The sequence below is a fragment of the Sciurus vulgaris genome (assembly GCF_902686455.1).
Source record: "Sciurus vulgaris genome assembly, chromosome: 8".
Taxonomy (NCBI): domain Eukaryota; kingdom Metazoa; phylum Chordata; class Mammalia; order Rodentia; family Sciuridae; genus Sciurus; species Sciurus vulgaris.
In genome coordinates, this window is record NC_136468.1 from 29,952,787 (window position 1) to 29,965,785 (window position 12,999).

The 12,999-nt window shown below is 36.9% G+C and overlaps 1 protein-coding gene across 4 annotated transcripts in view; it reads right to left on the bottom strand.

The window, feature by feature from the left end:
* Window positions 1-2,183: 2,183 nt before the first annotated feature.
* The window catches only part of ASB15 (ankyrin repeat and SOCS box containing 15), a 37,487-nt gene continuing 26,671 nt past the window's right edge, over window positions 2,184-12,999 (bottom strand). For 2 of the 4 annotated variants that reach the window (XM_079150256.1, XM_079150257.1), the window contains 5 exons: window positions 12,667-12,912; window positions 11,026-11,197; window positions 8,834-9,404; window positions 7,879-8,032; window positions 2,184-3,587 (listed from right to left, as the gene is read on the bottom strand). In XM_079150256.1, coding sequence (XP_079006382.1) covers window positions 3,415-3,587; window positions 7,879-8,032; window positions 8,834-9,404; window positions 11,026-11,197; window positions 12,667-12,912 — 1,316 coding nt within the window. In that variant the 3' untranslated portion in view covers window positions 2,184-3,414. The remainder of the gene's footprint in view (window positions 3,588-7,878; window positions 8,033-8,833; window positions 9,405-11,025; window positions 11,198-12,666; window positions 12,913-12,999) is intronic. The other 2 variants (XR_013765607.1, XR_013765608.1) reach the window with 2 other exon arrangements.

Here is a 12,999-nt window from a genome sequence, read left to right on the forward strand (position 1 = left end):
TTTTGGTTAATAAATAATTTGGAGCATCTTTGAATTTTTATGTCCTAAATAATTTCAGATTAGGAGGGTAGCAATATACATAGAAGAAATGTGATTTGGAACCACAATTCGAATACTAATTTTGATAAAAAGTTTGTTGTCAGTGTTGGAAAAAGTGCAAGCTCTATGCCATGAGACTCATCTTGTTGTTTCCAGGCTGTTCAGTCCCTATGTGCTGAGTTTTCAAAAGCCTGCATCAGAAAGATGTTACCTAGGAATGTTTGCTGCACAATTATACAGTCATTTCCTGTCTTCTGCACTGTCATTCTATTGCCCAGAAATGTGTTCAGTAACTACTTAAAATGATTGAACCATATTCTATAGGAGGCACTCAGCTTCAATGTGCAGCTTCAAATTTTTTTTTAACCCGCAATGGATGTACTCTTTGACTTTGGTCCACAGGAGAGCTAAATAACACCCAACTCAGAGTTCAGATCTGCTCTTCTCCATCCGGCTCTCTGGATGACACTGAGCAAGATCCACAGTGACTGCAGCAGCCACAGAAGGCTCGGCAGCCTGAGAAGACGGCGTCCGGGCTCCACCACGTCAGGCCACAGGGCTGAACTGGCACCACTGTTGAATGTTTGGCTTCTCTTGGGCTGACTGGGAGGAGCAGCTGTTACCCGCTCCCAGATAATGTGACACACACACTCTAGGAGAAACAGAGTCCTAATTAGATCGGGATTAATTACTTTTTCCATCCAGTCCTCTTCAGAATAAAAACATTGCTAGAAAAGTCTAAAATGTGGTGAGGAAAAAATCGATCTGTTCTGAATGTAGCAGTTGCCTTAGTTTCTTGATTTTCATGTTCCTCCTGCTTCACAGATGCCAAAATGACCACGCTGAGAACTCACCGTATATGCAGTTAATTCATATCTTTATGTCAAAATGTTTCATGAATATATTTGCCCCAAAGTACACAAGAGAAAATGTCAAGGTTTAAGTGTACTAGTTTAATATATGAAGTATCATATAGCAGACTTTCAACCTAATTATTGTATTTTATTTATTTAGAGAAATATTTGTAGACAACAATGCATTTTAACCACAAATAAGAAAGCAATAAAGAAATTGTACAATCCTGTGCTCAAGACATTACAGTTCAAATTAAATACATGAAGTTTAATTTCTATAAAAATATGTCCTCTAGGAAATGTGAGATGAAACTATAGCCCTAATTATACAGCTTTTTTCATACTTATTTATCTTTCAAAGATAAGCTAAATTCAATTTGAAAATTTTACAAATCAATGAGGTTTCACTATTGAAAGAATATAGTCAACTAATAGTAAAAACAAACATAAGAAAATGCATTTTCAAAATTGAAGAATAATAAATTTTAAAGATTACTAAGATTGCACAACCAATTTGGAAATTCAAAACTATCATTTTACCATGAGGCCACTGATTATTTTTGTCTGGGTCTTATATAACATTCATGCATTAGAGAATGTGTCTGACCCTGAGGAGACTCCAGGAAACACAATAGCTATTGAGGATCCCCTCTCAGAGTTTCCAGTCGATGGGAAGACAGGCAAGAACGAGGCTCCTACAGTACGAACTGAGAAGTTCTGGGCCAGGGCCTCCTGTCCTCCAGGAAGCAACATCTCAGCTGAGATCTGTAGGGTGAGGGTGAGTCAGACAGGTGAAGAGGGTCAAAAGGAAGTGGAGAGAGGGTTCCAGGTGGAGGGAGAAGGAAATGCCAAGACCTCTAGGTGCAAGACAGCATAGTCTATTCAATAGCAGTGATTCCCAAACAGAGGTCCTCAGATACTTGCTGGTCACAGGGAGATCCTCACCTATCAACAGGGAAATGAGGACAGTGCAATAAGTTCTTTCAAAGCTAAAGTCACTCAATTTTCATGACTGAATTTATGATCATCTTATTTTCTGTCATTCCAAAATATGATCTCTCATTATGAAATGGTGGAGATAATAAACAGCATATTTTTAAAAAAATAGATGACCCTATTTTTAAAATTAATGAAACAAAAACTATTCGCATATGAAACCCTAAAGTCTGGGAATCACTATTCAATGAATAAACTTCTAGAAAGCATATAATACGGTTAAAGGGGAGAGAGGAAAGGGAGACATTAAGAGAGAAGGTTAAAGAGGAAGGCAGGAGGAATTTGATAGTGAAGGGCCACATAAGAACTTTGGACTTTTATTCTACAAGCAATGGGAATGGTTTTAAGCAAGGGAGTGAAACTACTAGCATTTATAAAATATCATTCTGGATTGCCGTGTGCAGAATGTGTGTGGGATAGGGGAAGACAGCCAGCAGGCAAGCCAGAGAAGCAGTACTGAATTATCCTAAGGAAAGGACCAAAGCCAGGCTTAGCACCAAGCTGGTGGAACTGAGTAAAAGAAAGATCACTTCAAGCAATACACTTTTTAGGATGTGGTGATCAGTTATACTGGGTGAGGAAATTAGATGGTCAAGCCTGATGTCTAGTCTTTTTGCTTTGGAAACTAAATTGATCATTGTGCCAACAAACTACAGAATATAAGAGAAAGTCATGAGTTCAATTGGGGACATGTTGAATTTGAGGTATCTTTAGGCTCAAATGTTCATTGGGCTAGTTGCCTACACAGGTCTCAAGCACAGGAGAGAAAGTTTTTTTCGGATATAAGAGCTGTTTCCAAAAAAATCATTGCAGTCATACAAGCGGATGACATTTCCTAGAGAAAATATTACTAAAGGATTGGCAGGAGATGAGTGTCATAGGAAGAAGCCAGAGATAGACCATCCAGAGAGATAGGAGGAGAACTAAGAGAACAAGATATGCATATATTGAAAACCAAGGAGGAGGTAGAACTTCAAGAAGAGAGCAGGCAACAGGGTTAGGGCCACAGGAAGCAATCAGAAGAGGAACTGAAGGGTTCTCATTGTCTTTAGCGACACGGAGATTGTTAGGGACCTTGAGAAGAGCAGGAGAGGAGACAGCAGATGTCAGTTTATAGTGTGTGAATCTGCAGGCAGGCAGGAATCCTTTAATACAGAGGTGCTCTCACAGAAGAGAAATGGGCCACAGCAGGTAGGAGGTATGGGTTTGAGAAAGTGTTTTTTTGTTTTTTAAACACAGAACCTTGATAGTGAGTATTATAGTAGCCAATTGATAGGAAAAATTTAAAGACTTGTTGCAAGTGAAAATAATCATTAGAAATTCAAATACAGAATATTGACTCTCTCAAGATAAGGAAAGTTCTTTGATGATGTACAATATGGTGTTCCCATAGGGACACAATACACCTATAAAATTGTCAGTGGATTTAAATACACTTAAAGATGTAAAATGATTCCAATAAATTCTCTGAGGGAATAACATTTTTGAACATTTAAAAATCACATTTAAAAATATTATTTTTAAGTTACGGTAATTTTAGCTCCTGTCCATAGAGATCATACTCTTTAAATAATATGTATCTTTGAATAGCTGGTGGTAGAGGAAGCTTTTCCATGGCGGCTGGCTGGCAGAGGCGCTGGAGTCCCATAAGTCTCCTGATTTTTAACCGGCACAAATGCTTTAACGAACAAGGATTCTCTAAAATGAATGGAAAATGAGCAAAAATTAAAAACAATGTTAGTGGAATGACCTATAAAATACAGATTTTATTTTTCAGAATAACATGAATAGTATCATTCTGAAAAAGGGGTTTGTAAACTTAGCAACTGGTGATTTTAATTGAAATTCACACTGAAATTAAGTATTCTAGACTACTTACATTCTATTTTATTCTATAACGTAAACTCCAAGAAGACAGAGATTTAATCTGTCTCTGTGCTAGGAATGGAGTCTAACTCATAATAGATGTTTAACTGGAATTTATCAAACAAATGAATGAACTTGATTTAAGAAAGCAAATGCTTACATCTGTTTACTTTTCTAGAACTGAATATTATAGAGGTATTTTTCTTTACTTCCTTCCTCCCTCTTCCAGTCTTTCTGATGAATAATTATCCAGGAAACATCAACACGAATGATTGCATAATTCTTCATTATTCCAGGTGAAGTTTGTTTCCAGGATCTGATACCTAAATACTTTATATTTTCATGAAAAAGATACTAACATTGTTCATGTATCTTGTATAAGCCTTTATTTTCATTCTTGCTTTAATCTAAGTTATTATGACAATATTGATATATAATATCAACAACATGATCTAGTAAAGGGGCCACAAAGCATACAGGCAGAGGTGTGGCTTTTAGTCTTAGCTGGCTTGGTTTAAAATCCCGACTGGACCACTTAGTGTTGAATCACCTTGGGTAAGTCACTTAACCTCTGTGATTTGAGTATTCTCATCTATGAAATGCATATAACAATGGGACCTACCTTCTAAAGTAGTTTAAAGATTAAATAATTTAGTTCATGTAAAGTATAAAGTAAGTGCTTGGTACATTGTAACCTCAATAAATGTTAACGATCATTTCATTCAATAATAAAAGTGATTACATTTCTCTCTCATTTTAGATTATGACTTTTCAGATAATTTCTTTTAAAAATCAACACATTTTCCAAAAATTACTGAGACAAACTTGTTGTTACTAAAATAGGCAGAAAAAAATTCACATTTTTACAAAAACTGCAATTTTATTTTATTGTTTTCCCTGACAAACTGCCTTACATATACCTGGAGGAATCCTGACATCCAGTGGTTGACCGTGCGCATAGCAATCAACTGACATGCTGCAGGGATACATGATAGAAACAAACAAACCAACAAAATTCCTGGCCTTATTCTTACTTAGATTGCCTTTTTTAAAGGCATCAGAATTGGGGATTATTTTGAAATAAAAACATAGAAGCAAAATCCATGCTGTCTACAAAAGAAGGTATAGTGGTGTTGTAGAAAGAGCCTGTGTATTGAAGTAAGACAGGAGTTCAGATCTTTGCATTGTTATTTTCTATGTCTATAATTTTGGGCAGTTAATTTATCTAAGCCTAAGTTTCTCCCCTTTTCCAACCTCTAAACTGTTTCAACCTTTTTATTGTGAAATAAAATACCTATAAAGAAACTACAGACATGTATAGTTTCACGAGTTATCATAAGTGACTGTTAGGCAAACACCTTTAATCACCTCCCAGGCAGGAAATAGAACTTTGCTAGCCACCCCAGAATTTCCTCTGTGATCTTTCCCATCTTAATTCCTTTCTTCCCCCATGAGTAACTGCTACCTCTATGTGTACAGCAATCACTTCCTTCAGAGTTTCATCAGCTAAGTGTACTAACCTTACACTAAATGTACTAAAGATAGGGACAATACCTTTTAAAAAAACATTTGATTTGTTCTGTAAGTCTCTTTAATCTGTGACTCTGCATTCCCTTTTTGTTAACCCTATTAGATAACCCTGGAAGACCCCAATGCTCTGTGTTTTCCTACTGCCCGAGTTTTACTGACGGCATGTGATAGTACATGTAACCCCAGGTCCTATTGCTTATCTATTTTTTGATTAGACACAGGTTTGATCTCTTTGGCAGAACTGCATTCAGGATATAATGTGACATGAACAGCAGTTAATACTCAATGACCACATCCATTACTTTACTGGGAACCACAGAAGGGTGATATTTATTTGTATAATTTCCTTTTCATTGATTATTTGAAATACTTTTATAAGGGGAAATTTTTGCTCACTTATTCTGATTACAGGGGAACAGATTATATAAGTAAGGTAGAATGGTTTAAATCCTTTCTTTTATTAATTTCAAAGATAACAAGTTGATTCTCTATCATTCTTTGGAGCTGACCAGTTTTAAAATATCATACAGTTAAGATTGAGATGTTTTCTACTCATAGTAACTATCCCCTTTCAGGTCTAAATGGTCTCATTGTGACCAGGAGGAGCTTTAAGTAGGCTCCTGAATTCTTTTGGCATGGTTTGTGTAGTCTTTGAGGGGTTCGTTGCTATTGATGTGACCAGGTGGGTGTTCCAGGTTCATCTTGTACATTTCCTTCCCCAGATATGGAGTCACCCCTTTCTCCAAGAAACCACACAATTTCTTTACTCTTTTTTTGGAATGGCATTCAAGATAACTCTTCCAGTTTTACAGACATTCTTGCTCTGTTAGTAATTTTTTTGTTACCAGATCCAAAAATCTGGTAGCTTGCTCCCTGAGGGCTCCTAATCCTGTTTGCCACGCATTTTATGTGAACTGTCTCTTGTCCCTGTCCTGCTTGATTTTTGACTTTACTTCTAATGTGGGCTTCCATCCAGGAAGGGAGCTCTGAGACTTCAGTTTCAAGAATCCAAAGGACCTAAGCTGCTTTGTGATTCCCTTCAGACTTAGCTTTTAATTTATAGAAATAAGCATGATTATTCTTTATAATGTCTCATGACATATTTTGCATATACATTTCAGATACTTTCCATAAACTTATTATGTAATAAAGATATCGTAAAATAGCTAAATTTATTCAATAGTTTTAATATTATAGATACTTGTTAAACACCTTACACGCATTCTCCTTTCTCTGCTTTTGGTGATGGGAACAAATGCAGGGTCTAGTGCACACTAGGCAAGTCTCTACCACTGAACCCATCCCTCAGTGCCATGCGTTATCTCTTTATATCCCCACAACGGTTTTTTGATGCAAATATTATCTTACCCCATTTTGCAATGGGAAAACTAGGCATAAAACGTGTAAGTAATTTCCTCAAAGTCACAAAGTACTATGGCTATCTTGGGAATTTTCTAGGAAACAAAATAGAATAAATCATTGTTTCCATGAAGCTTTCAGCCCTGAATCACATATGAACTGAATAACCCATCATCCCTCCTCTTAGGCATGGCCTGAAGTCTACCCCATCCTGTCTGTCTGACCTCAGAGCATAACTTTTAGGGTCACACAACTACATCATTCATTAGACTAAGAGTCCTGTTTTATTTTCCACACAATCTCTTCTGTTATAGAACTCATTCCAGGAGAAGGCTGATTGAGGTACATCATGAGTACCAGATTATTTAAAATGTCATGTAGTGTTCTATGATACTTTTTTAAGCTCCATGAAATTGATATTTGAGTAGGTTTTGAGAGTTTATTTTCTCAAACTCATATTTTGAAAGAGAAAAACTCCCCAATCTATGATGTTTTCCTAATTTCTATTAGTATATGGTGTAAACTGTACTTTTTTTCTGTATTGGGTATTGAATCTAGATGTGCTCTATTACTGAGCTACATTTCCAGTCCCTCCTCTTTTTTTTCTTTGAGATAGGGTCTCCCTAAGTTGTCCAGATTGACCTCATGATCCTCCTACCTCAGTGTCTTAAGTAGCTGGGATTGTAAGAGTTCACTGCCACACTGCATGATTATAAACTTTTGCCTGGAGAATACAAAATGGCCTGCCTCTAACCCAAACCTTTGATACTAGGACTTTGTCAGTAAAGACCTAAGAGAAAGCATGTCGAAAAATAATTCTAATCCCCTCCGTTTCTTCACTTACTGTATAATTACTTACTAAATTTAACTACTCATTAGGCATATGCTAAGTGTTGAGAACACAAAAAGAAACAAGGCAGATCCCTGTCCACGTGGAGACTGCAGTCTATATATTATATATTATAGAAGTTAATTTTGAAAAAATGAGGTCTAATCAAAATATAATATTATTCATTGTTCAACTAAAGAGTTGGAAATATTAAAACTCCAAATTTGTAACTTACAACAAAGGAAGTATTAAGGATGATTAAAATATATCCTAGGTAATTCTGAATAAAGAAACACTTAAAGGTATCAAAGACATTAAAAAACTTTCCTCACGCACATTTTTAATAAAAAAATAATTATAGATGAATTTTTTTTTTTTTTTTTTTTTTTTTTTTTTTTTTTTTACCTAGTATTTGGCGGATTTCTGGCCATTCTCTCTGTACTTCTAATGCAGACTTCAGTTTAGCACACAGAGGAACATAATCCATGTAATCTATCAATACACGAATAATGCTGCCTACTAGATGTTTCATCCAAGGAACTGTAATAAACTCACAGAACTGAGAGAATTGATATAATTTAATTTAGCAGTACTTTTCATATGCCATATACATAAACATTATACATAAACAATTTTGTTACGGAAAATTACTCTTTGTCTTTTTATAAAAAAAGAAAACATCACTCCCTGCAATGAACAAAGATGAAAAACTGCTTGTTTTGTGAACTAATGGTCTTTAAGATGTATGCATGGTTTGGATATGATTCTAGTCAACACAGCATAGAGAAGAATCATGCTTTTATCCATTCAGCCCTAATATTCCACCAAATAAGCATAAGTAATTAATTGAACATATTTTACTTTCTTTACATTCTTGTTCCAATTCAAGAAAAGAAACAACATTTTCTTGGCTAAATTTATGTTTATATCCCTATATCATTGCAAATAAAAAAATCAAGGATAAGAAATACATAAAAGTTAGGACTGATTTTTTTTTCTTGTAATGCTCTTAAACAAGTGAAAGTTTGAGTTAGGCCACAGAGAACACATTCTTCCTTAGTAGTATAGGGAACATCCTCCAGGATAGATCCTATGGTAGGCCACAAAACAAGGCTTAAAAATTTAAGATCAAAATCATCTTTCTGGCCATGATGGTCTAAAACTAGAAATCAACATCTGGAAGAAATTCAGAAACTTTAGCAAATATTTGGAAGTTAAACAGCATGCTCCTGAGTAGCATTGGATTGTGAGGAAATCAAAAGGGAAAAATTAAAATGAAATATTAAAAATTGAAAATATTTATTGAGACTACTGTAAGAGGATGATAGCCCCATATGAAAAGGAAGAAGAAGCAACTCACCGGGTTATCTTTTATTACACAAGATGTCCATCCTGGCAGTACTTCTTCCTCTATTTCTGACCACACAAATGAATTCCCAAAGATGTCACCATGCATGCAGTCAAAGCACATCTCCACCTGATAGCCATTGTTCAGCAATAGCCTCAGCATGACCTCGTCATTTAGGGCATACTGAATGGCACTGGGGAAACGGGTGTCATTCACATGCATAAAGTAACAATTGACATTAGCTCCGTGAGAGAGAAGCAGTCGGACAAGCTCGTGATTATTGGCCCTCACTGCCACAAGCAGACAGTTGAGGGGATCTAGGTTTGGATCTGCACCTGCAGCCAGAAGGACTTCTGTGCAATGGATATCATTATTAGAGACAGCAAAATAGAGAGCAGTCTTCCTGTCGTCGTCATAGTTCTGGGAAATGTGGTCAGCAAGAAGGGCGTTGACATCGAAACCATTTTCAATGAGTAGTTCCAGGCACTGTGTATTCTGTCCATCTGCTGCTGAGTGAATGGGAGTTAGCCCACTTTTCCGAATTGCATTTTTGGATGTTATTGGAATAAGATATTTCAGTGCACTAAAACAAACAACAACCACCAAATACCCTATGACATTAAGAAAATCAAGAAATTGAATACATCCCCTTCCTTACTAGACAAGTGCATACAGTTCATTTGGTTTCCCTTACTTTCTTTAGATTGCCTTACATTGAAATGTTTAACCTTTGTTCATCAAACTACTAGTATTGGTGTCATTTAGTTCAACTTTGATTTATCTTCCTTCTCTCAATATTTCTGGGGAACATCCTAGATCTTATTTTTCTTATATTTGGTCCTAGATGTGATTCCTCAGGACTCCTCCCCACTCTCCTATTCTTTTCTAAGCAATGTAAGTTTTTATAAGCAACCAATGCTAATTTAATAGAAAATATATAAAAAAGTAAGCCCTTCTGATGACACAGAAGAATACTTCATAATCTTGACCATTAGAATCATGGAGTCACTGGAAGTAAGAGCTGAAAGTCACCTTGGACGTTATTTAATATAGCCCCTTTTCTTAACAGAAGGACAGTATGAAGTCTCCAGAGGGAAAATGACTTGTCCAAGGTCACAGAGTTACATGTAAAGAAAGAACTAGACATTTGACCTTTTGAATTCTCATGAATTATTTCTCTCTCACTCATTTCTAGGCAATCTTCTTTAATATTAGCTATGTACTTCTCCTTCTGAATTATTGGTAAAAAAATGACTTTATCATTTCATCAAATTTATACCAGTCCAATTGAAATCATTGACCACAGCTTATGTTTCTAAGGACATGTGATAAATAGTTGTGAATTTCACACTTGACTAACCATTTAGACATGCAAGAGAGTTACAAGCAAGGATAACTTGATCTCTTGTGCCTAATTCAGAGCTACCATGTGTGAATTTATGAACACTGGGAGTAAATCCAGGTAAACTTTAACAACATGTCACTTAGCGTCAATGATGCGTCATTGGTCCCTTAACTTAGCCACTGTGGCCACTGAAAATGATAAAACCTAAAATGATAAGGCTTAAAATGTTTTGTTTTATTAGAAAATCTTTGGGTCACAAGTTTTATAAACTACATTTAATTGCTTAAAACCATCTTTTCATGGTAGTGATTCTACAATTCTACTGGTATGTTGATTTTAACACATTTTGTGGTTTCAAAATGTATTCAACCATTTGTATGGAAAAAAAATCTAAAACCAATACTTTTCTACTCTAGAATTTATTGTTATCCTATAATATCCTGAAGATACTGGAAAATAATTGAATAACACGTTGTATTGTTACAAATTCTAATCCTTTGTCAAGAGCAAAGTTTTAGAAACTCCATGGCCTTTAGTTAAATGCTTTTTTTAAAAAAGCAGAAAAGCACTCGGGTAACTTGTGCAGACTTCTCAACTATAATTTAATTCCTCCTTAAAAAGAGTGAAAGAGTATTTCTTTTTGCTATTATAGTAGTGTAAATTCATTTTGTGAAATATAAGACTATAAAAAGGTGAAAACCCAAACAAGTTCTAAACATTTAATTACAAAACTTGCAAGCACTTTACCGATTTCTCCTTAGATTTGTGCGAGTATTATGTATGGAGAGACTGTGATTATTCTGTATTTATAATTTTGTATTTTCAACTTAAAGTAACCACTCCATAACATATCACTCACAGATAATGTCCCTCATAGGCAGCTCGGTGTATCGGGAGATGCCCTGCTCTGTTAGGCACATTTCCACTTCCTCCATACTCCAGCAGGAGAGCAATGCAGTCAGGATTACCGCCCCCGGCAGCCTCAAACAACACCGATGCCCCGTCATCCGCCAAAGCAAACACATCGCCACCTGCCAGTATAAAGCACATGGCCTACAGGTGACTGGATGGTATTGTTAACATAGTCCCCCTTTTTATTTATGGGGATTGAACTCAGGAACATTCGACCTCTGAGCCACATCCTCAGCCCTATTTTGTATTTTACTTAGAGATAGGGTCTCACTGAGTTGCTTAGGGCCTTGCTAAGTTGCTGAGGCTGGCTTTGAACCCGCGATCCTCCTGCGTTAACCTCCTGAGCTGCTGGGGTAACAGGCATGTGCCACAGCATCTGGCTAAGATAGTTCCCTTGAAGGGGTGGAGGGAAACTGTTGCTTTCCCTTCTGGTGAGGTGAGCCTAGAATGAATAAGTCTGACTACCTTAAGATATCATTGGAGCATATAAACAGTATGGCATGTGAGCACCATCAGCACTAAGAAACAGTGTAAGGCAACAGTGCAGTGTTTGAACCTGACTCTGATGCTTACTTTGGGAGTTGGGAAAACTTTACTTCTATGCACCTGCTCCTCTGCATCTGTAATCTGGAGTAATATAGTTTATATCATAGGTAGGGATTTTCTGATCATTAAATGAGGTTATATTAGGAGACAAAAAATGTTTGTTATTTCCCCACAGAGAATCCTTTGGGGCTCCTGTGGTTCCTGCCTTCATTTACCGATGAGGAAATTGAGAACCAGTCATTTAAGCTAGTAGGCAAAGGTCTCACAAGGAGTAGCTGGCAAAAACCAGTTTAGCAATTAAGTTTCTTAACTCCTGGCTCTTTAGTTATAGAAAGCACTTTGAAGGCTTAAAGCAGGAGTAAGATCAGAACCCATTGTGGAGAAGTCGGGAAAGATTTAGGGAGGAAGTATCTTCAAAGACTGATTTTGATGATGTTGGAGAGCATTCCAGGACCTGACCCAAACCCTGACAGAGGGAATACTGCTAGTCTGTTTTGGCTGAAGTGTGAGACACAATATGGGAATAGTGAAGCATAAGCCTGGAAAAATCACTCAAGTTGATGCAGAAAATTTTCTGAATAGTTTATACTGTCCTTTGGAGAGGAACCGAGTTGCAGTATATAACGTAGATTCTCATGTGCACATTGGAACCCTGTAGATTGGTGAGGAAATGATTACACTGGTCCAGGGAAGATGTGGGGGGCCTGCCCAGGAAGGCAGATGGAGAGACAGACCCAACCTTTCAGTGCAAGTAAATTATTGTGTCAGGAAGTTGGAGAAAAGGAGGATTTCAGTTTAGAAGAAGGTGAGGGTGAGACCCTTGTGAGCCGTCTGTGTGAAAATCAGGATCTCTATAGACAGCAGTCAGGGCTGGCTTTGCAACATGTAAGGCTTAATTGAGTTGTAGAATGGGGGGTCTAGGTCTGAAAGTCTCATGCCCAGTGACATTCAAAGTGGGTAAGAGAAACTCCCCAGGACCGCAGAAGAGGAGAGTCAGAGAGTCAGGACAAAAACCAGTAAAGCACAATTTCTTTTCATGTACCTTTGTGGATTAGATGTTCTAACACATCACAGTGACCATATTCAGCCGCCACACCTAATGGTGTGACTCCAAATCCATCTCTCAGGTGGACATTGCCTCCGTGGCTTAGTAGCAGAGCTATGATGTCTTTTCGGCCTTGCTTGGCTGCTTCGTGCATTGCTGACCATCGCTTGACACAGGGCTGATCAAGGCTGGTGTTGTGTTTTATCAGAGTAGACACCATGTCATAGGAGCCCTGTCTTACAGCTTGAGAATCATTTTAAAAAGAACATCCAAGAGGAAGCATATTAACATGGATACTTGACATGGTATTAAACTAATTACCAATTTTAT